At 38.5% G+C, this 22193-nt stretch overlaps 1 protein-coding gene across 2 annotated transcripts; it reads left to right on the top strand.

Annotated features, from left to right (window-relative positions):
• The first annotated feature begins 1923 nt into the window (after positions 1–1923).
• LOC147864420 (protein trichome birefringence-like 10) lies at positions 1924–21246 on the top strand. Of its 2 annotated transcripts, XM_087320221.1 has the most exons (4): positions 1924–2494; positions 3581–3982; positions 20104–20262; positions 20916–21246. In XM_087320221.1, the coding sequence occupies exons 1-4, from the start codon at positions 2076–2078 to the stop codon at positions 21223–21225; spliced, it is 1290 nt and encodes a 429-aa protein (XP_087176347.1). In that variant the 5' UTR covers positions 1924–2075; the 3' UTR covers positions 21226–21246. The 2 variants fall into 2 exon arrangements, with proteins under 2 accessions (XP_087176347.1, XP_087176348.1); XM_087320222.1 differs by lacking the exon at positions 3581–3982.
• Positions 21247–22193: the final 947 nt, after the last annotated feature.

The raw sequence follows: 22193 nt of genomic DNA, 5'->3' as shown, positions 1-22193 counted from the left end.
AAATACATCTAAAGCAATCATTATGTTATGAGGATGATCATTGTTGTATAGTTGTAAAAGTTATAGTTGGTAGTTGCCTTTGTAACTAGAGTGTGAGAGAGAGTGAGAGTTGTAACTCTACCGCCATCTGTTAGACGAGCTCGAGGTTTGTGCCTGCAAGTCTCCTTGTATTCCTCTCTCTATATAGTGATTTGTTTCTTGGGGTTGTAGGCCCTCGTGGTTTTTCCCTTTTTTCGGGTTTTCCACGTAAAACACTTGTATCTCTGTATTTCTGTTTTTCGGTTGTCTGTATACTGTCGACTTTTCCATTTGCACTAACTTTTGCATTCATATCGACCAGTTGTGGCCGGCTCGATTTTCATTATGGTCCTCTTTGTTTAGTTGACCATTTTACATAGAATAGGAATTTCACCAAAGAGAGAGAAAACCTTATTTTCACACTCTATATGCACCCTAAATGTTGAAGATTGCTCTGCAATATTGGGTATTAAAGAACTCTCATTGCCATTTCCAATATATGTAGATGTTTTTGTATATTTCCCTAAAATAGGATACAACATTAGTATTAAGAAACACCCTAAGGCTATACATAAAAGATGTACCTTTCGGTAATGAGCCCTTTTTCTAAATTCTAATTGTCGGCTTAATAAATACTTTGGTTCTTATCTTTAGTTCTTTTTGCTCAGATAGCTGAAGTAGGTTGAAAATCGAGACGCGATTCTTGGGATCCTTCCACCATCATAGCTGCTTGGGCCATTGTTGTTCTCCTGTTCTTTTGTCCTCTCCTCAATGTTGATGAAGCTTCCTTCCTTGCTCTCTTTCTCTACCCTTTCTTGTCTTTTTCAGCTATGATATTATAATCTATCAAAGTTTAACTAAAGATGATTGATGAGACCTTTGTCTTTGTTCCTCCTACTTTCTTCTTCTCACACTCTAATTTGATCAAGTAGGGAAAGGTTGAGATAAAGCCATGATAGACTATCTTCCATAGGAGCTACAACAATAGTAAAGGAAGACAGGTCCTTTTCTTTTCCTTTTCGACACAATGAATATTTATAACTATTTCTTTATATTTTTGCTCAAAAATCACATTACAACCACATGACATTCAGAATAGTTAGATGTTTTTGTATTTGTCTTCAAGATTTCGTAAATAACGATGTTTTTGGATTTCCATCCGTTCTCTTTCAATTCATATGCATCTATATTTTGTACATTCTTTGCTTGTCCCATGACTTACAAGATGGGAAATTGGAAATCACATTACCATTGGATATATCAACCCATAACTTTGTTGTGAAGATATTATACATTTCACTTAGATCATGGTATTCATTTTCTCCTTTTTAAATGCATACTGACACTCAATCTTATTTATGCATTCGTTTATTCAAAATGAGGTTACTTACATTGTTTCATTTCATTCTCAAGTTGTGTCAACAATATTGAATATATCTCAATCAATTTTTTAAGGCACTCCTTGAACAACACGAAACTTTTAATTTTCTATTCTACATCACAAGTTACTTTGAAGTACAGAAAGAAACATGCTTATTAAAAACTTGATATAGTATCAAATCTAAAAACTAAAATGAGATAGTAGTAAGATCAGATTTAGAATCATGATGGACCCCAAACCACAATTTGAAATAAGCACAATTTGGGAAAATTGGAGGCTTTTGTAGTGCTTGTTTCTAGCATTAATAAGGCTACTCTAAATGAAATTTATTATGAATATTTTCTTTTTAGCATTAAAATGAGTAAAATATTGAAATTTAAAATGATAATGAGATAGTAGTGGGACTAGGTTTAAAATCATGTTGTGGCACGTTTCAAATAACATGAGAATACATACTACTATATGAACCTAAGGTAAATGAATAATATCACATAATTAAATTAATAAATACAAACATTAAAACTAGAAACTACTGACCCAATCCTTCTGTTAACCATCGGTGTACTCATTATTAGTTATCACTATGACTAACACTAGAATTTGGCTCTTTCATCTTAATTAACCCAAATCTCTTGCAAATTATATCCATATTATCCCTTCCTATTAAAGCTTGGCAATGGATGCAATCATTAGTGTTTATAAAAGAATCTTTCACCTTAATAGAGTTTCCAAGGTCTTACTTGGATCTCTTTTGATCCTCTTTATTTGTTCTACATTCCTTGATCTACAACCTTTACTTAATCAAGTCTCCACCACCTCTAATTACACTAAATTGATGTTTTGGTCTAACCTATCACGATTAAGAGTAGGACTAAAGACTAATTACACCATGATTAAGAATAGGAATGTGAATTATTATCACCAAGGGTGTGACCTTTTGGATGGGTCATGGATTCACGATGAGGCTAATTATCCCCTCTATAGATCTCAAGATTGTCCTTTTATTGATGAAGCCTTCCGATGCCAAGAGAATGGGCGACCTGACAAAGACTATATGAAGTGGAGATGGCAACCCTCTAAATGTAATTTACCAAGGTGCATATTCGTGTGTGTGTGTGTGTGTGTGTGTGTATCAAAATTCTTCACGTTTCCGTTACTTCATTTGTGGATTAACTTTAACTAACTAAGCCCATATATATTTGAGCTTACCTTACTAGTATGGCAATCTTTGAGTCTTTTAATCCATACCAAGTCTAGCTTTATTAGAATTTTATTTTCCTAAACTAAGAAGGTTAGGAAATAATATTTTTCAAATTGTTTAAGAGTTACATTTGTTCTTGTATTTCTAAGTGTAGATAAATAACGTATTAGCAACAAAAACTGCAATATGTTAGGACCCATAATCATTCGAATAGGTAAAGGGTGGTAAACTATGTCTCCTCACCATTTGTAACTACATGTATGTATATTGCACCTTTGTTGTATAAGGTGATGGTGTTCAATACCCAAAGAGAGTATGTGGTATTCAATAATGTGATGATATTAACCCCTTTGAGGTATGTTTGGCCTAAGATATTGAATCACCTTTGAAAATATGGAATGAAAAAAAGACATTCATGATTGCTATTAACTGTCTACAGGAGGCAATGTTAACCAATGGAGAACGTTGCATTGATGGATGGAAGAGACTAAATATGCAGAAAGAAGACAAATAACTTTGATGTGCTTTCAGAGCAAATTCTCATGACATGATATTAAAAACTTTTAAAAATGTGCATAAAGGTGCCTTTTGGGGTTGAAGGAAAATTGTTGATGGTAGAATGAAGGAAAATAAATAGGGTCTCATTCACAACTATGTAGAGAAGTCTTACTATCACTATTGTAAGCACAAGAAAACTCCTTTGGTGGTGCTCGCTTTGATTTAGACCAAATTTACATATAATAATGTTAATGTTTGTGTCACATGGATCCCTCTTAAACTTTGAGGTAATCTTTCACACTTGTCTTTTGACACTCCACACTTCACATATGTTTTCGTTGGATATTTTCTCCAAATACAAACCCCCAAATATGTGTTGTTGTGCAGTAGGTTGTAGGCACCATGTGCAATGTACTTAATTTCATTTATTTTTTGTCATGTGTAAAACACTAAACAATTATATCTTGGTTTAAAATGACAAGGTTCAATGCAAGTCGAGTGTTGGATTTGTTGAAGGGGCAACGTCTAGTGTTTGTGGGTGATTCGATAGGTCGGAACCAATGGCAATCAATGTTGTGTATGCTAGCAAGTGGCATCCACAATGATACGACAAGGCAACGTATTCACGAGGTCAATGGCCAACCTATCACACAACATAAGGGATTTTTATCCTTTCGTTTTCCAGACCAAGATAACCTCACTGTTGAGTACTATCGTTCACCCTACCTTGTTCCACGAGGAAGCCCGCCACTAAATTCTCCACCCAATGTCTCATGCACAGTTCGTGTGGACACCATCGATTGGTCCTCCCCAAAGTGGATTGGTGCCAACATCCTCATCTTCAACTCTGATCATTGGTGGACCCCCTTTAGGATCATGCACGAGTTTGTATTTCTTTCCCTCCATTATGTTATGAAGACAACATTTTGGCTTATCAAGACTCGAACCCACGACTTCTTGGTCTAATGGTTAAGGGATCAACACATAGACCAAGAAGTTGTGGGTTCGATTCTTGATAAGCCAAAATGTTGTCTTCATGACACACTATAGTCACCATTATTATTGTTTCTGTTAATATGAGTGGCATCCTCCTCCCCCTCATTAGCTTATGATTTCATCTTGTTTGACACTTATTTGGCTAGTATATATGTTTGAGGAAGTGGTATAGGTCCTTTCCTTGCTTGGGCAGGTGTGAGCCGTACTATATATGACAACATTTTTTAATTAGAATCAAAAGTAGCATTAGTAAATTGATAAGCCCACCATTGTTGAAACCGAAGAATGTTGTGTGTTCTAGACCTAATAAGCATTGAACTCATATTAATGAGGATTTTGTTAGGAGCTTACTCCCAAAACTTTTACAAACCCAAAAATGATTGGTGACTGGCTTACCAATAATGGCTTCAGGTTGTAAAGGCATCAACTTGAGGTAGTGTTAAATCAACTTGAAAAATATCAGTAACTAAAATTGTCACCAACGGCACAAGTTGGTGTAATTATTTGCAAAACTAGCATGGTTGGAAAGTAATATTTGGAAAGTCCTGTGACATGTTTGGAAAGTAATATTTCCAATACAAAATAGTGTTGGGGCTCAATATTTCTTTTCTAGGCAAGTAAATAACTACATATTTCTTTATTCTTCTATTATAATATCCCAAGTGCTCTACCCCTTAATGTTGCAACGGTGTCAATATACATGTACTTGTCACTAAATTTTGTACAATATTTCACTCACACTTACAACAATAAAGAATGGGTGCTAATGTATGCAATCTCTTCTCGAAGAGAAATGTACTAATGAACATATTCTCTCTCCTTTCTTTACATCCGCAAAAAAAAAAAAAATGTAAAGAAAAAGTGGTTTACCTTTCCACTAATTAGATTGACACTCTTCATAGAAAGATGAAATGATGCCTACCTAGCTATCTTCACACTAGCAATCTTAAGCCTTCCTGGATCTTGATTTTACAACCCCATTATTATCTAGATGTCGAGGTGGATAACTATCCAACTGTATTTCCTTAGTAACCCTTTCAGGACCTTGGTTTGTCGCACGAACCTCAATCTCGTGTCTCTCGATGTGGACATACAACACTAGAGGGGCTTAAACCCATGACATCCTCAACTATTCCTTAACCTTAATATGATTATATTTTCTATAGAGTTTAGTATTGGTCAACATATACAATTATATTGAATATAGCAATAATTTTGCATGGTAATTATTGTAGCATTTCACATGACAACCAAGTGATGCGCATTCACAAAACTAGAGGTACATAAAGAGAGGTTCTAACAATGTTAAACCACTCTAGTTTAATGCAAGTCAAATTGGCTAACATGTTCAAATTTGCACTTGTATTCTTGTCGTAAAGCTATCTTTTCTTTATTCTTTTTCACTTAGTATTATTGGTTTTGGCTTCATCCTTGACAGTTCCAATTGAAATGCCTTTTGTCTGGGAACACAGTATGTATTCTATTGGATCAACACTGCCTCAATATGAATTGTTTCACCGTCGAAGCCTACTCAAGTACCTAACCACATTCTTCTGGCTAACCTTACACTGATAGATATTTAGGAGGTATGTTGTCAAAGACCTTTATTTGAATGAGAGTAGTGACATTGACCAAACCATCTTTGTTTATATTATGATGACCCTGGATATAAGTAGCTAATTGTTCATAAACACCAAGATATCAAAAGCAAGTGTATTAATAAAATATGATTCTAGTTCTTCGATCAAATCTAGTCATCCAAATAGGCCGAACAACTTGACTCCATCCAATAGATTCAAAGTTTTAAATCGGTTAAAAGACACGTCAAGTGAATACCTCCAAACCAAAATTGGAGTTTGGTTAAAGATTGCAAGATATGTAAAGTCTATATTCCTGATATATGTTCCATCTCATCAAATCAAGATAATAGAGTTTTTGAAACACAAGATGAGCTTAGGACAAATAGACACTCTGAAGTCCTTGTGCATACTCTCTTAGCTTTAGGTGTCTACTCATGTCTACTCTCTTAGCTTTAACATTATATTGTATCAAGAATATTTCTTGAGACAATATCTTCTCAAATAAGGTTCCTTATCCAAAATTTGTGGCAGACGTTGAAAAGTACACTATTGCATCAAGGGATATAATTAAACAAACTATTTCACAAACATTGGGCTTGTGGATATGTGGATTAAATGATTTAATTGGATGAGACAAGTGAGCACATATTGAGGGATCTAGATCTGAGAGGTGATAAGGGGTTGGGCCAAGAGTTAACTGAACATACAAACTTAGCAAAGAAAGTATGTCGTTAATTCAACTTTATCGCATGACCATCATTTCCATTGTTGTTTTCATCATTGTAGTCATTAGATAGCTTCAAAGCCTTCACTACTCTTGTGGATGAATACTACGTTGTGATGTTGATCATGGCGTACACGTGCAACGGAAAAGAAAAATGTGAATCTAGGAAGTAAACACCAAGCTTCTTGTCAAAGAAAGAGGAGAAACAAAATAACTTGTATTGATATTTCCAAAATGATTACAATAGTATTTCTTGCGTATTTGATTACAATAGTATTTCACGTCTCCTATTATTCCCCCACTTGATAAGATTACTCTTCTCTTTTTTATACATGAGGAAGGTGGGTGCATGAGTGCCAAGTGTCACCCATGCATGATAAAAGTGGATGCATCTTTTTTATACATGAGGAAGGTGGGTGCATGAGTGCCAAGTGTCACCCATGCATGATAAAAGTGGATGCATGAGTCCCAAGTGTCACCCATGCATAATAGGCACCTACATTTGTGGGTAATAACTTTAATAGCTTTAATAGCTCTAATAGCTTTTATAGTTAAAATACCTAATAGTGATAATAACAAGTGTGTTGATAATAGGTCTTTCGCTTTAAAATATTTTACTCGATATTATGTTTTAGTGTAGATTCAACTAGGTATTATCATCCTATGCCGAATGTTCTTATCAAGTTTTAGCTATCCTTAGCTAAACAACCATTTACAAATATTTGAATCAATTCATATAATTTGGTAGAGGTTATTTTCTTATCGTGGCACAAAAACATCATCACAATGTGATAAATGCTCATGAAACTCTTGGGTACTCGTTGAATGTGGTCAATGTTCTTGTTATCTTCCCCAAGGAGTCCAATGTTCTATAGATATCACTAGAAAACATTCTTTGATTCGATTCATTGCAATATTGTCAACACAATAAGCTAATGTTTTCATTTACGTTAGATTGTCAATAGGAATTGTGTACCTTTTTACAGGCAAGGTGGCCAAAAGGATGGGTATCCCTCCACCTCAAGAGTGTTACATGTACATAGTGTGAAAAGGCCAAAATGGTCAGTGCTCGTGTTTTCACCTATTTTCTCTTTTTCTCCTGTGTAAAACATAGAACGATTGTTACCCTCACCTATGAGTGATTTGCACTCTCAGAGTTCTCCTCTTCCTTTTGTTGTCCCTGCGTTCAGGTTCTAGAGATGAACTATGTTTCTCTGCTCCACCATCTAATAATAGTGGTATCAGAGCATTGGGAGACCGCAATAGGGAGCCTGAGAGATTGTAGCAAGGAATGTTGGAGAATGGAGCCGCTTGACTGAAGCATTGATCTATTGTTGGGCATCTTCAACATTTCTTTTCTTTCGACAAGAAGAAAACAACCTCCTGTCCACATGTATTCCTCTGATTCAAACTCGCATGCTTGTTCAACACATTTTTACATGGAAATAAGTTGTGGTGGGAGGCCTCGCTACATTTGGCAGAGAGTTGGAATCAGTGTGGAGGCATAGTAGATGCCTAACTTGTCATTTTAGAAACGTATGCTAGCTATAGTTGATATTAGGAAGGTGTATGCATAGTGGTGCATGTTATATGCACCCGTTGGTATCACTTTGACATTTTTGACCAATAAGTTGGTCAATTGCTTGCTTCTATTACTCAGTTGAGAGTTCTTGTATTCAGTTGTTTGATATTGTTGTTCATTCCCATGGAGTCCGAAACTTTGGATGTATCTAGTAGCACTTCTGTTGGTTGTAATAGTTCATGTAAGGACTATTCGTTTCTTCGAAAAGATCATATTGAGATCCACAAATTTGATGGATCTAGTTTTTCTTTGTGGAAGAATTAGTTGTGTGATGTACTGGTTCAAAGAAGGCAAACGAGGTCTCTAGGCGGCAAAGCAAAGAAACCTAATGACATGGATGATGAGGATTGGGAGGAATTTGATGCTTTGACCATGTCTACTATAAGACTACACTTGGCAGATAGTGTCTATTTCATTGTTTTAGACAATAAAAATCTCGAAGAACTTTGGAAAAAGTTATACAATACATATGATAAGGAAACTACAACAAACAAAGTGTTTTTGATGAGAAAGCTCTATGACCTTCACATGAAGGACACCGATAGTGTTGCTTCTCATCTAAATGAGTTTGATGAATTATGGTCTCAGTTGCAAGCTCAAAAGATGACCATGGATGATGAGCTGAAATATGTTTTTTTGTTATACATGTTGCTTGCCTCATGGGACACTTTTTGTACTGCCATCAGTAATAGTGCACCAAAAGGCAAATTGGTGTATACTGATATTTGTGGAGCCTTGCTAAGTGAGGAAATTCGTAGAAAATCTATGGTTACCTCACAAGTTGTAGGGATATAACGTACGAGATTTTGGTAACTATGGCAAGAACCAACAACATGGTAGGAGCTAAACCAGAAACAACCATGGGAATGATAAGACCAAAGGAAATCTAGAAAGAGACTTGTAGAATGCTATTATTGCCACAAGAAGGGTCATATGAAAAAGGATTGGTATGTCTTGAAGAACAAAGAAAGAGAAAAGGAAAAGGGTAAAACCCATGATGATGGGCATGTTATGCAGGTGACTGATTCATTATCTTCAGTGCAAATAGAGGAAATAAATGCTACATGTGATGATGTTGTTGACATTTTAGTTGTGGATGATAATTCTACTTTTGTTGAGGTCAATATGGCTCACTCGCTTGCTCATACATGGTTGTTGGACTCTAGTGCTTCATTTCATGTGACCCCACATAGAGAGTGGGTCACACGATATGAAGCTAAAACACTTGGTACAATCTAGTTTGGAGATTCACATCAGTGCGATGTGGTTGGCATTGGAGATGTTATGGTATAGTTTTCTGATGGTTTGTAGTTTATTGTAAAAAATGTATGCCATGTGCATGAGCTAAATTGTAGCTTAATGTCTGTTGGACATCTTGATGACATTGGATATAAAGTGATATTTGCTTTCCAGTCCTTTAGTATTACAAAAGGTAATATAGTTATTGTCAAAGGGAAAAAAGTTGGTTCCCTTCATCCCTTAGTTGTCCATAAGAAAGAACATCTTTTGACTGTCACAACACAACTCATGACTTGTATTTGGCATGGTCATTTAGGTCATATGTCTTGCAGTGGAATGGAAACTCTGTCTCATTTTGGCTACTTACTCGTGTTATCATTTTCTAATTTTTCAGCTTGAAAGCATTGTTAATATGCTAGACAAATGAGAAGTGTACATCAAATTCATTCTGATTCTTCTACTCAACCCTTAGATCTAGTTCATACAGATGTATGTGGCCCTATGCCTACTAGATCATTGGGTGGAGCTTTGTATTTTGTTACATTCATTGATGATGCCACAAGAAAAGTGTGGATGTATCCCATAAAGGGAAAGGATGATGTATACTCCACTTTCAGAAAATGGCTTGCCTCTGTTGAGACTGAAAAGGGAATAACGATTAAGGTTTTACGTTCTGATAATGGACGTGAATATACCTCTAATGAGTTCAGGATTTTTGCGAGTCTAAAGGCATTCATAGAGAGTACACTGCCCCCTACACTCCTATACAAAATGGTGTAGTAGAAGGGATGAATAGAACAATCTAGGACAAAGTTATTTCTATGTTGCATTATGCAAACCCTCCACAAGGTTTTTGGGCAGAAGCAGTTCAGACTGCAGTTCATGTGATTAATCTATCACCTAGTACTACCAAAGGCTTGAAAGTGGCACAAGAGCTGTGGACGAGAAAAACTCCTCACTATGATCATCTTAGAGTGTTTGGATGTGAAGCATATCCTCATGTTCCAAAACAGTTAAGCCAGAAACTAGATTTCATAAGCAGAAAAGGTATTTTCCTTTGCTCTGTATAGATGGTGAGTTTGGATATCTCTTATGGGACCCTGAAACACACACTATAGTTAGAAGCTGTGACATCGTTTTCAATGAAAAGGTTATGCATTAGCATCCAATTAAGGAAGTGGAAGTGAGAAAAGTGGTGTTTCAAGATGTTACACGCTCTATTAGTGTGCAAAAGAATAATCCCACACCTATGCCAAACAATCTTTCATATGTTCACCCATATGAGGATGTTCAAGATGATGACGCATGCTAGGCTCACGGACTATGTGATGTTAACGGATGTAGGTGAACCCTCTTGCTATAAGGAAGTTATGTTGGCTAATGACCATGTTAAGTGGGAGCATGCCAAGCAAAGTGAATTGGATAGTATTCATAAGGATGATACTTGGGATTTATTACCTTTGCCAAAGGATAGGAAAGCATTACCATGCAAGTGGGTCTACAAGTACAAATATACATCTGATAGGACTTCTCCAAAGTACGAAGCACGCTTGGTAGCAAAAGGTTTCAAGCAAGAACAAGTAGTTGATTTTGATGAACTTTTCTCTCCTCTAGTTAACATGACTACATTGCGTATGTTGCTTGCATTGGCTGGGAATAAGGACTTAGATTTAGTCCAAATGGATGTAAAGACTGCTTTCTTGCATGGGGATCTTGATGAGGAGATCTATATGGAACAACCAAAAGGTTATGAAGTCTCCAACAAAGAACACTTGGTATGTAAACTCAAGAAAAGCTTGTACGGGTTTAAGCAGTCCCCCAGATGGTGGTACCAGAAGTTTGATGCTTTTATGAAGACTCAGGGGTGCACTTTATACGAAAAAATGTTCAAATGAGAGTTCTATTATGTTGATACTCTATGTTGTTGACATGCTTATCATTGGTGAAAAAAAAAGGATGAGTTATCTTTGTTGACGAAAAACTTAGAGTCAAACTTTTGACATGAAGGATTTGGGAGATGCAAAACATATTTTTGGTATGCATATTACTCGTGATAGGAGTAAATGATGCATTTATTTGTCTTAGGCTGAGTATATATCCAAAGTACTCAAGAGGTTTAATATGGAGAATTGAAACCGTTGAGCACTTCATTGCCTACATATGTAAAGTTGAGCATGTGTGATTGCCCCACATCTGATGAGGACAAGGAATTCATGACCAAGGTTCCTTATCAATTTGCTATTGGTAGTCTTATGTACGCCATGGTGGCTACAAGAATAGACATTGCATTTGCAATGGGAGCAGTAAGTCGATTCATGTCACCTTGGTAAGAAACATTGGGATGCAGTCAAGTTGATATTGAGGTATTTGAGTGGCACTAAAGATAAGTGTCTATGTTTGGGTAGAGGTGAAGTCTCTATCATCGGATACATAGATTCAGATTGAGTTGGATGTGCTAACAATAGGAAATCTACTTCAGGGTACATTTTTCAAATTATGGGAGGTGCCATTCCTTGGAGATCTCGTCTTCAAGAATGTGTTGCATTGTGAACTACAGAGGTAGAGTATGTTGCAACATGTGAGGCATGTAAGGAAGCAGTATGGTTTTCTCGACTAGCTTGTGAGATGGGCATACCTCAAAATGTACCCAAATTGTTTTGTGATAGTTAGAGTGCAATTGCTTTAGCTAAGAACCCAGTATATCATGCAAAGACACGGCACATTGGACTGCGATACATTTCATTTCGGAATGTTTAGCTAATGGTTGCATTAGCCTTGAGAAGATTGTTTCCCGAGAAAATGCCGGAGATGCAGTGACCAAGGCCTTACCACAAGATGCAATTGGAGCATTGTTGTCACTTGATGGGGATCACCTAGTGCCTTATGTAACATGCCCATCAGGTGGGGGGCCTTGTATAGTTCAAACCTTCTATTGTTCGTACTTGTCGTTTAGGCCTTTTGGTGGGAGATTGTTTCATGTACATAGTGTAAAAAGGCCAAAATAGTTTGTGCTCTTGTTTTCACCTATTTTCTCTTTTTCTCATGTGTAAAACATAGAACGGTTGTTGAGTTTCTGACCCACCGTCTAATTACAAAGATTACTAATAATTAACTAAATAACAAGTAACCACACAAGAACATTAACAAGTCTTTCATTCCTGCTTTATCGCAAGCCACATTTATTTTTCTAGTTTTCTTATTAAATAGAGTAGTCTAGGTGTTTTTTAAGTATGGTTATCCAGACATGGATCTTCTTCAATTGGATGTAACTGGTTGTGTTTGACATCAAAGGCATCATTTTTTTGACTGTAAGGTTGTTTGCATTCAGCCTTACATCTTTGGTCAAAGCTTAGTTATGTCCTACTTTGCTTTTAGTTCTTCAATTTAGAGCTAGTATCCATGCTTAGACTTATTTAGCCTATGCTAAGAGCTAGTTAGTTCTTATGCATTCACGTGGATGTAGCTTATTATGTGTTTAGTTTGCTCATGCTCAAACTAGTGTCCTTGTTATTACTTAAACCGACCTGGAGATGATATTTGAGCGATTTGGAGATAGTATTAAACTCGTTAATGTTAAGCAACAAAATTAAGGAGGAATACAGGAAGAAATGATGTTAGACCACCTAAGCACTCCCCTAGGAAAGGTGAGAGATGGATCCATCGCCCTCATCGATGTCCCATACCATGTTTAGTTTGCTCATGCTCAAACTAGTGTCCTTGTTATTACTTAAACCGACCATGTTTGGAGATGATATTTGAGCGATTTGGAGATAGTATTAAACTCGTTAATGTTAAGCAACAAAATTAAGGAGGAATACAGGAAGAAATGATGTTAGACCACCCAAGAACTCCCCTAGGAAGGGTGAGAGATGGATCCATCGCCCCCGTCGATGTCCCATACCACGAAGAACAGACATAGGTAACATGGATTGTACCCATTGACCCTAATTGGTGATGTGAAACTCGTAACGTCTGTTTTTGAATTGTAAAACTTCAAGAACATCGACATGGCCAAGCAAAATGGTCGAACCCTTGTGTCTTTTGGACAATGAATGCGATGGAAAAGAATAAACACCCGAAGAGTTCAATCAATGGACTGTTTTGATTCTGTTTTAGAACTTGTGCTAGACCATAAAAATGGGACTTCAACTCTAAAGAAGATTACAACTAGCATTTACCTAGAAATGTGGACGATTCCGAGCAATCACTAGTCCAAGCATTGCTAATGAAAGCTTCTTCCGTTTGGCCAAGGTTCTTCTCTCCGATACCTTAGTGGTGTTCCCCCCAATCATTGTTGGTGCCTTAACAACTTGTTGTCTGTAACCATGTTTCCTTTTGGTTACATGAGCTCGTTGTCGATACTTCCTTGATTTTATGGTGTGCAATAGAGGTCCCCTCCATGGCCCTTAATTGCCCTTTCCTTGTTAATCTGATGTTGGCATTTGGTGAGGTACCTTTGCAACTTCGGTCGCTTCCTGTTTCCATATAAGTGATTGCATCAATCTTTGAGGGAAGCTTGTCTAGATGCAAATTGCTTGTCAAGGGTTCCTCATCTGTCACAACAACCACATCACTTTAATTTAATGCGACCTCTTCTTCCTTATGGAGACCAACCTTGGCATTATCAATGTGTTGAGGCAATGTAATGTGGGTGATGGTGGTAAGGGTGATAGTGAGGGTGAAATTTATTTAGCTATGCTAGGTGTGATATATGGTAGGAAGTGTTGGGAAATTGGTCTCTCCAGATGGGATCCGGTGATGAATAAAGAGAACCCGGTGAGAACCGGAAGAGAAGAAAGATTCGTAAATATGTCTTGAATAAGCCCATTGAGGCTATATTTGTTAATAGCCCTGAGTTCATATAACTATAAATATGACTTAGGGCAATCACTTTAGTGTGATCAGTGATTGTGTTATTGATATATTGTTGTAACGGTTGTACAAAGAGAGAGTGAGATACAGAGCGATACTTTGTTGTAACCGCCACTGTGCAAAGAAACAGAGCTTGAGGTCGTTGCCTCTGAGTCTCTGATTGTACCTCTTTTCTCTTCATAGTGATAGTTCGGAGTCAGTGGGCTCCCGTGGTTTTTCCACATAAATATCCTGTGTCATTTTTCCTTGTGTACTCTCCACTTCCCATTTTTGTGTTTGATTCTTATAGAAGTGTTTTTACTGCTCGGTTGTGGCCGAGCAATATTCTGCACATTACTCTTCAAATTGGTATCAGAGCGAACAACACAGAAAATGGAAGAATATTTTAGCGGCATGTTCAAGCTCACCGGCTCCAACTACTCAGTGTGGAAGTCGAAGATGAGGGACATGCTGGTGGTTAAAGATCTTTGGTTGACGGTTCAGTTCGGGGACAAGAGACTGAATAAGATCGACGCCACGGTGTGGGAGGTGATGCACATGAAAATGACAACATACATCTGGTGCTTCATTGACATGAGCCTATACAACAACTTCAATGAAGAGAGCAAGGGTCATGAACTCTGGGAGAAAATCGACATCATGTTCTAGAACAAGAATGCCATTAATCAGGTCTCGGTATTTCGGAAGCTAGTGAGGCTCCGGTACCAAGACGACTCCAGTATGGTGGAGCACATGAATGCCTTCCAGAGGCTAATACACCAAGAAACCTCGTTGGAAGTACCTCCCGCCGATGAGGTACTTGCTCTACTCCTGCTTTGTTACCTCCCAGATAGCTGGAGGACGTTAGTTGTCACATTGGGCAATGCCGGGCCGGAAGGGAAAGAACTATCCCTAGCAAGAGTCAAGTCGAGCTTGCTAGATGAGGAGGCGTGTTAAAAAGAGAAGGAGGTGATCTCCGATGCAAAAGCCCTCCTTACCGAATCGAAACGTGGAAGACAAAGGAATTGGAGTCCCCAGAACTGGAAAAAGTCAGGGACACGGTCAAAGTCAAGGGGGAGGCCCACTTGCTTCTATTGCGGCAAGCCGAGGCACTTCCAGAAGAACTGTCGGCATTTCCGGAAAGACAAGGGAATCAAAAGTGCCGATTCGAAGAAGTCACCGAACCGAAACAGTCCGGATCAGCGAGGCCCAGACTGGAAGGGAACGACGGTGATCGCGGCAAGTGAAGAAGAACTAATGCTCATCACCAAGGAGAGTGAGTTGAACCTTGCCATTGACGAGACAACGTGGGTTGTCGACTCCGGAGCGTCATTCCACCTTACCTCGGACCGGAAATGCTTCTCATCCTACACAGCTGGTGAGCATGGCTGTGTCCGGATCGGGAATGAAGGGACATGCCGAATTATTGGCATAAGAGATGTGTTGTTGATGACATCAACCGGATGCAAGTTGCTGCTGAAGGATGTCCGACACGTTCCGGAGGTTCGACTGAACCTGATATCAACCGGTCGGCTAGATGATGAAGGCTACACAGCTAGCATCCGGAATGGTGTCATGAAGTTCTGGAAAGGGAGCTTAATAGTGGCTCGAGCCCGAAAGCTCAACACGTTGTACTTGATGAATGCTCGGATATGCCGGGAAGAAGTGAACGTAGCATCCGACACTGTCGGTGAGCTATGGCACAAAAGACTGTGTCACATGAGTGAGAAGGGGATGAAGAGGCTTGCTGAAGACAACCTCATTCCGGTGAAGGACGTGCAACTTGAGAAGTGCACCAACTGCCTAGCCAACAAGCAAAACCGCACCTCCTTCCGGTCAAGACCACTGATGAGATGGAATGCACCACTGGAGCTGGTGCATACCGATGTGTGTCAAGTAGACACGAAGTCACATGCTGGATCGCAGTACTTCGTGACGGTCATAGATGACCATAGTCGGAAGCTGTGGGGTTCACCGTTGAAGACGAAGGATCAAGTGTTATTTGTCTTCAAGGAGCTCCACGCGAGAGTGGAAAGAGAAACTGGCTAGAAGCTTAAAGCAGTTTGAGCAAATAATGGAGGAAAATACTGGGGGCAGTTCGAGGAGTACTGTTGGTCGAAGGGAATTCGGCTCGAATTCACCATGCCGAAGACACCAGAACTAAATGGGCTGGCCGAACAGATGAACCGGACCATGATGGAGAGAGTCCGGAGCATGTTGGCACATGCAAAGTTACCCAAGATGTTTTGGTTTGAGGCACTAACGACGGCGACCTATGTGATAAATAGATCACCCTCAGTATCCTTGGGAGGAGACTCACCTTAGAAGGTATGGACCAGCAAAGATGTATCTTACCGGCATCTGAAGGTGTTCGGGTGTCTCTCATACATGCATGTGGCGAAGGACAAGAGAGCAAAGTTGGATCCGAAGTCCCAGCCATGCATATTCCTTGGATACGGCGACAATGAGTTCGGTTACCGGGTGTGGGATCTAGTCAACAAGAAGGTGTTCCGGAGTTGGGACATAGTCTTCATGGAAGATAGGACCATTGCCGACTAGGAGTCGGAGAAGAAGGTAACGAACTCCAGACCATCCATTGAAAACTGGCTTGAGGACAAAAGGATATACCCAGTTGAAAACCGGATGTTAGCCGGTAACCGGATGACACTCGACGAACCGGCCAGATACGGACAGGAAACCAAACTGACCGAAGAAGAAGAAGAAGACACCGGAACTGGACAAGATCCCGAATCGGATGAGGATGAAGAACAAATGGAGGAATCAGTAGTCAAAAACCAAGGATGGAGATATCCTCGCCGGGAGAGAAAATACCCCCGAAGATTTCCGAATGCAGAGCATGTGGTGCTAACCGATGAGGGGGAGCCGGAAGGCTTTGAAGAAGCAAGGGGAGACACCCACAACCGCAAGTGGTTGAGTGCCATGCAAGATGAGATGGATTCCCCGCATGAGAACCACACATACAAACTGGTGGAGTTGCCAAAAGGAAAGAGGGCACTCCGGAACAAGTGGGTGTACAAGCTGAAACTGGGAGACGCCGGAAATCCACCAAGCTATAAGGCCCGAATCATGGTAAAGGGCTTCCAGCAGAAGAAAGGAGTGGACTTTGATGAGATCTTTGCCCCGGTAGTTAAGATGACTTCCATCCGGACGGTATTGGGCATAGCGGCAAGCATGGACCTTGAGGTAGAGCAACTGGATGTCAAGACGACATTCCTACACGAAGACCTCGAAGAAGAGATCTACATGCATCAAGTAGAAGGATTTGAGAAGAAAGGGAAGGAGCACCTAGTGTGCCGGTTGAAGAAGAGCTTATACGGACTGAAGCAAGCTCCCCAGCAATAGTACCGGAAGTTTGACTCCTTCATGACCGATCAAGGGGACGATAAGACACAGGCCGATCACTGCGTGTTCGTGAAGAAATTTGATGGGGGAGATTTCCTGATATTGCTCCTATACGTGGACGACATGTTGATCGTCAGACGAGACCAAGTCAAGATACGGATGCTGAAGAAGGCCCTTAACCGGACCTTCTCAATGAAAGACTTGCCTCCGATTTGGCTCCAGTAAACCCCTCATGGAAGGATTTACCGATTCGGATATGTCAGCTAATGTGGACACCAGCCGGTCTACATCCGGATATGTAATGACTTATGGCAGGGGGAGCTATTTCGTGGCAGTCGAGGCTGTAGAAGACGGTTGCTTTGTCAACCACGGAGGAAGAGTACATGGCAGTCGTGGAAGCCAGCAAGGAAATATTATGGATGAAGGACTTCATCGGAGAGCTAGAGATTCGGCAAGAGGAATACCGGCTCTACGACGATAGTCAAAGTGCCATCCACCTTGCAAAGAACATGGCATACCATTCCAGAACGAAGCACATCCAGCGCAGGTACCATTGGATCCAGGAGCGAGTTGAAGATCGAGAGTTCGTGCTGACGAAGACCCACACAGAGGAGAACGGGTCAGATATGCCGACCAAGGTGCTGACACCTGACAAATTGGACGCATGCCGGAAGCGGATCAGACTTACAAGACATCCCATACCAGAGTGAAAGGGGAGATTGTTGGGAAATTGATCTCTCCGGATGGGATCCAGTGATGAATAAAGAGAACCCGGTGAGAACCGGAAGAGAAGACAGATTTGTAAGTATGTCTTGAATAAGCCCATTGAGGTTATATTTGTAAATAGCCCTGAGTTCATATAACTATAAATATGACTTAGGGAATCACTTTAGTGTGATCAGTGATTGTGTTATTGATATATTGTTGTAACGGTTGTACAAAGAGAGAGTGAGATACAGAGCGATACTTTGTTGTAACCGCCACTGTGCAAAGAAACAGAGCTTGAGGTCGTTGCCTCTGAGTCTCTGATTGTACCTCTTTTCTCTTCATAGTGATAGTTCGGAGTCAGTGGGCTCCCGTGGTTTTTCCCTATTAGGGTTTTTCCACGTCAACATCCTGTGTCATTTTTACTTGTGTACTCTCCACTTCCCATTTTTGTGTTTGATTCTTGTAGAAGTGTTTTACTGCTCGGTTGTGGCCGAGCGATATTCCGCGCATTACTCTTGAAACAAGTTGGATAGCATAAAATGTTAACGAGGTCGCTTGGTTGAGACCATTGTGTAGATGGCCAAATGATCAACTTTCGTTAGCTTGACTTGGAGGTGCTTGAGCTCATCCTATTCATAAAGCGATTCTATTTTTTTCTTTCTCCTAGTCTATGCACTCGAAGCTCATCTAGTGGGTGGCTGGTGCTTGTTTTTCAACCAATCACTAGGTGAGGTTAAGAATTGCTTCCACTTTGTTGAGGCAGTTGATTGGGTCCTTGAGGGTTTCACACATTCGCAAGTCCTTGAACATGGCTAGATTTGAGAAGGGTTGTCTCAACTTCTTCAAATCTACGATTCCTTTGAGTTTGTACTTATTCTTGTCTTCATGCAACATAGGATTTATTGCATGAATTGAAAGTCGAGGATGCACATGTAACTTTCCAAGAGAATAATGTGGTAAATTTCATGGATCCACAAGAGTATGGGGAGGGCCAACCAAGATGTCATTGGGATTATATAGTGCATAATGCCAAAGTGACCCAAGCCTTGTAGACCAACTTGGCAAATGGGTAGGTCTTTGTGAAACTTTGAGTCACAATGAATCTTGTTGAGTAAATCCATTTATTCTTCAACAAAAGAATTTACAATACTTGTAGTGATCAACTAAATAGTATATGTAAATCTATGATTAACAAAAAACAAAACAATTTATCTGGAAGAGTATATGGCATTCTTTCTTGACACCTTGAGAGGTGGTAAGGATTGAAAATTTGAATCAAGTCATATTGTTTATAAATTACTATACATTGAAGGTATTACTCAAGGATTTGATTGATCAATTCCTTGATGTTACCATAGATTAGGACATGTTGAGTTTTCTCTTAAAGGATCTTTTACAAGAAGTATTCCAAAGGGAAGAAACTAAGTGACTATAGTCAAATCAATAATAAATTATCAAAATGTTGATTTTGTATTTATGCTAGAGGCAAGGATGTGAAAAATGAAATCATGTGTAAACTTCTCAAATTATTAGTCGAATCAAAAGACTTACAAGATGTCACAATAGATTATGATATCTCAAGTTTTCTCTTAAAGGATCTTTCACAAGAAGTATTCCAAAGGGGTTAAACTAAGTGGGTAGATTCAACTTGATAATAAATTATCAAAGTGTGGGTTTTGGATTTGTATTAGAGGCAAGGATGTACAATCAATAGACATACTTACGTTATGTTTGCTTAATCTATTACACGAAAAGCTTTTCCCACCAATATGCTTAAGATGTTGGATTGCACATTCTATATATGTAAATAGAATTTATGTTTCTGTATACTAATTAGAACTACCTTCTCTTAGAGTGTATTATAATTTTGAAGTCCAATTAAAATGTATTGAAATTTTTCCTATGCAAGATTAAAGTTGTTTGAAATGAATATTTATATGTCATTATCTTATTAACATGTAGGGGGTGCTATTTTCAAATTGGAGATAAGGTGAATACTAGCATGGAGATTGAAGATGGCTTTAAACTAGCAATGAGAACTTGGAGAAATTGGGTAGCTACAGAATTGGATATAGAAAAGACCAAAGTTTTTTTTCGAACCTATGCACCAACATACTTGAGGTGAAGCCAATGAAGTTACTTGTAGTTAGTATTACCCCTCAATTAAAAAATGATGTCTTGGAGAAGAAATTTCATAGTTTTTATGATAAGGTATTTATGTTTTCATTTGTTTGGTTTGGGCTTGTTAAATCTTTAAGCAACTCTTCAATTAAAGAAGCAACGCTTCTATGGAACCATATTGTAATGTGTCATTTCCTACCAATCAATACATAAAGGTCAAGGAAACAAATCCTACATTCCATCATAACAAAGTTATAGTGAACCTTTCGGAGCATATACCTCTAGCCTTCATGTGACTTAGGAATGATGTGAGTTAGAAAACATAAAACAACTTACTTATATATGCATGAGATTGATGAGGTTATCAATTCAAGGCAAAACATAAGAAGTATATTGCAACTTCTCATTTTATTCCAAATATTAGCACTAGAAACTTTGATAAGGTATGAAACTTTTAATATCATTATATGGAGTTTGACCTATCGTGTTTTTCTAGTTCCTTTTATAAGTTTGAAATTGTGTAGATTGACCTTATCCATGTAGGGCAAAAGAATAATGAGTAAATTTTATTGTTTTTGAACTATTATACTTATCATTGTTAGATTGTTGGAATCATGAACTTTTTATAATTCTAATTCAAAGAATTATGGCAGCGGAGCCAGGTGGGATATGGGTGGGAAATGCATTGATGAGACACAACCATGGCCAATGGGCACAAAGTTTGAAAATGAGCATTGGACAAAGAAACATGTTGTGTTTGAAACAGGACACTTAAGAGGAATGGGTGTCCAATTATTGGATATAACGGGGATGTCAAACTATAGGAAGGATGCACATTGTTCAATATATAATATGGAAACAAAAGATCCTCTTCATTTGAGGAACCAAGATTGTAGCCATTGGTGCCTCCCAGGCCTCCCCGATGCTTGGAATGAGCTCCTTCTCACAAGCTTATTTTCATGAATATGAAGAGATTATTGCATTCTCTAAAAACTTTCTTTCTCTTTTTGATGGAGAATTGTTTACTAGGTGAATGCACTTCATATTGAATCATAGGACTTTACTTATTTATCTAAAATATAATAAAGGACTTTACTTACTACGTGAAGTTATTTTGAGATGATACTGTGGAACTCATACATAAATGTTATCTTGACATATGGACTATGAAATGTATTTGTGCATGTAAGTTCAACCATGCTTCCACTTAAAATTTAAAAGAAAACTTATGTATGCTAACATGATTTAGGACATGTTATAAAGAAAAACCTCAAAAAAGGTGCAACACTAAAATTCAGCAAGGAATATTTTGAGCTAGTCACTTATTCACACACAAATAAATCTTTTTGTTGACTAAGCATGTGATTTTCAAAAGCATCTTTAAATGTAGATTAAAGGAATGCCAAAACTCTTGAAAGTGTTTTATGGGTTTTGAAATAAGGAATATACATATCTTGACATAATGTATGATTAGGACTCTACAATGGCTAAGTTTCGGCTTAACCAGTTTGAGAGTTTCCAAACTCCAACTTAATTGGTTCCTAAACCGGTTAAGTCTTAACAAGTTTAGGAACCGGTCCAGCCAAACCGATTAAACCTTAACCGGTTTGGTTTGGCTTGAGTTGGGCCATTGCTAGCTCCTATGTACAATGGTGGCTTGTTCTTTTACGAAAAATGGTATTGGATGTGTATTTCATATAAAGTTAACTTCATGAATTGAAATGAAGGCCAAAAGGGTTTATGAACAAGTTAGGGTCTTAAAAATACCATTAATCTTGCCTTATCATTGTTTGAGTGTGAATGGTAGAAAGAAATCTGAAAGGTAAAACATTATATTGAACATTCCCATTTTTCTCATTTTCCTCATCACCCCTCTTATGAACATTATTACTCATACAATCCTCAATATCATCAATCATACGAATAACATC

Source organism: Azolla caroliniana, unplaced genomic scaffold (genome assembly GCF_043228905.1).
Source record: "Azolla caroliniana isolate FFs.n. ecotype wild unplaced genomic scaffold, voAzoCaro1.0.p SCAF_5, whole genome shotgun sequence".
Classification (NCBI taxonomy): Eukaryota; Viridiplantae; Streptophyta; class Polypodiopsida; order Salviniales; family Salviniaceae; genus Azolla; species Azolla caroliniana.
Note: the sequence above shows the minus strand (reverse complement) of the source record. Positions and strands in the feature narration are given on the sequence as shown.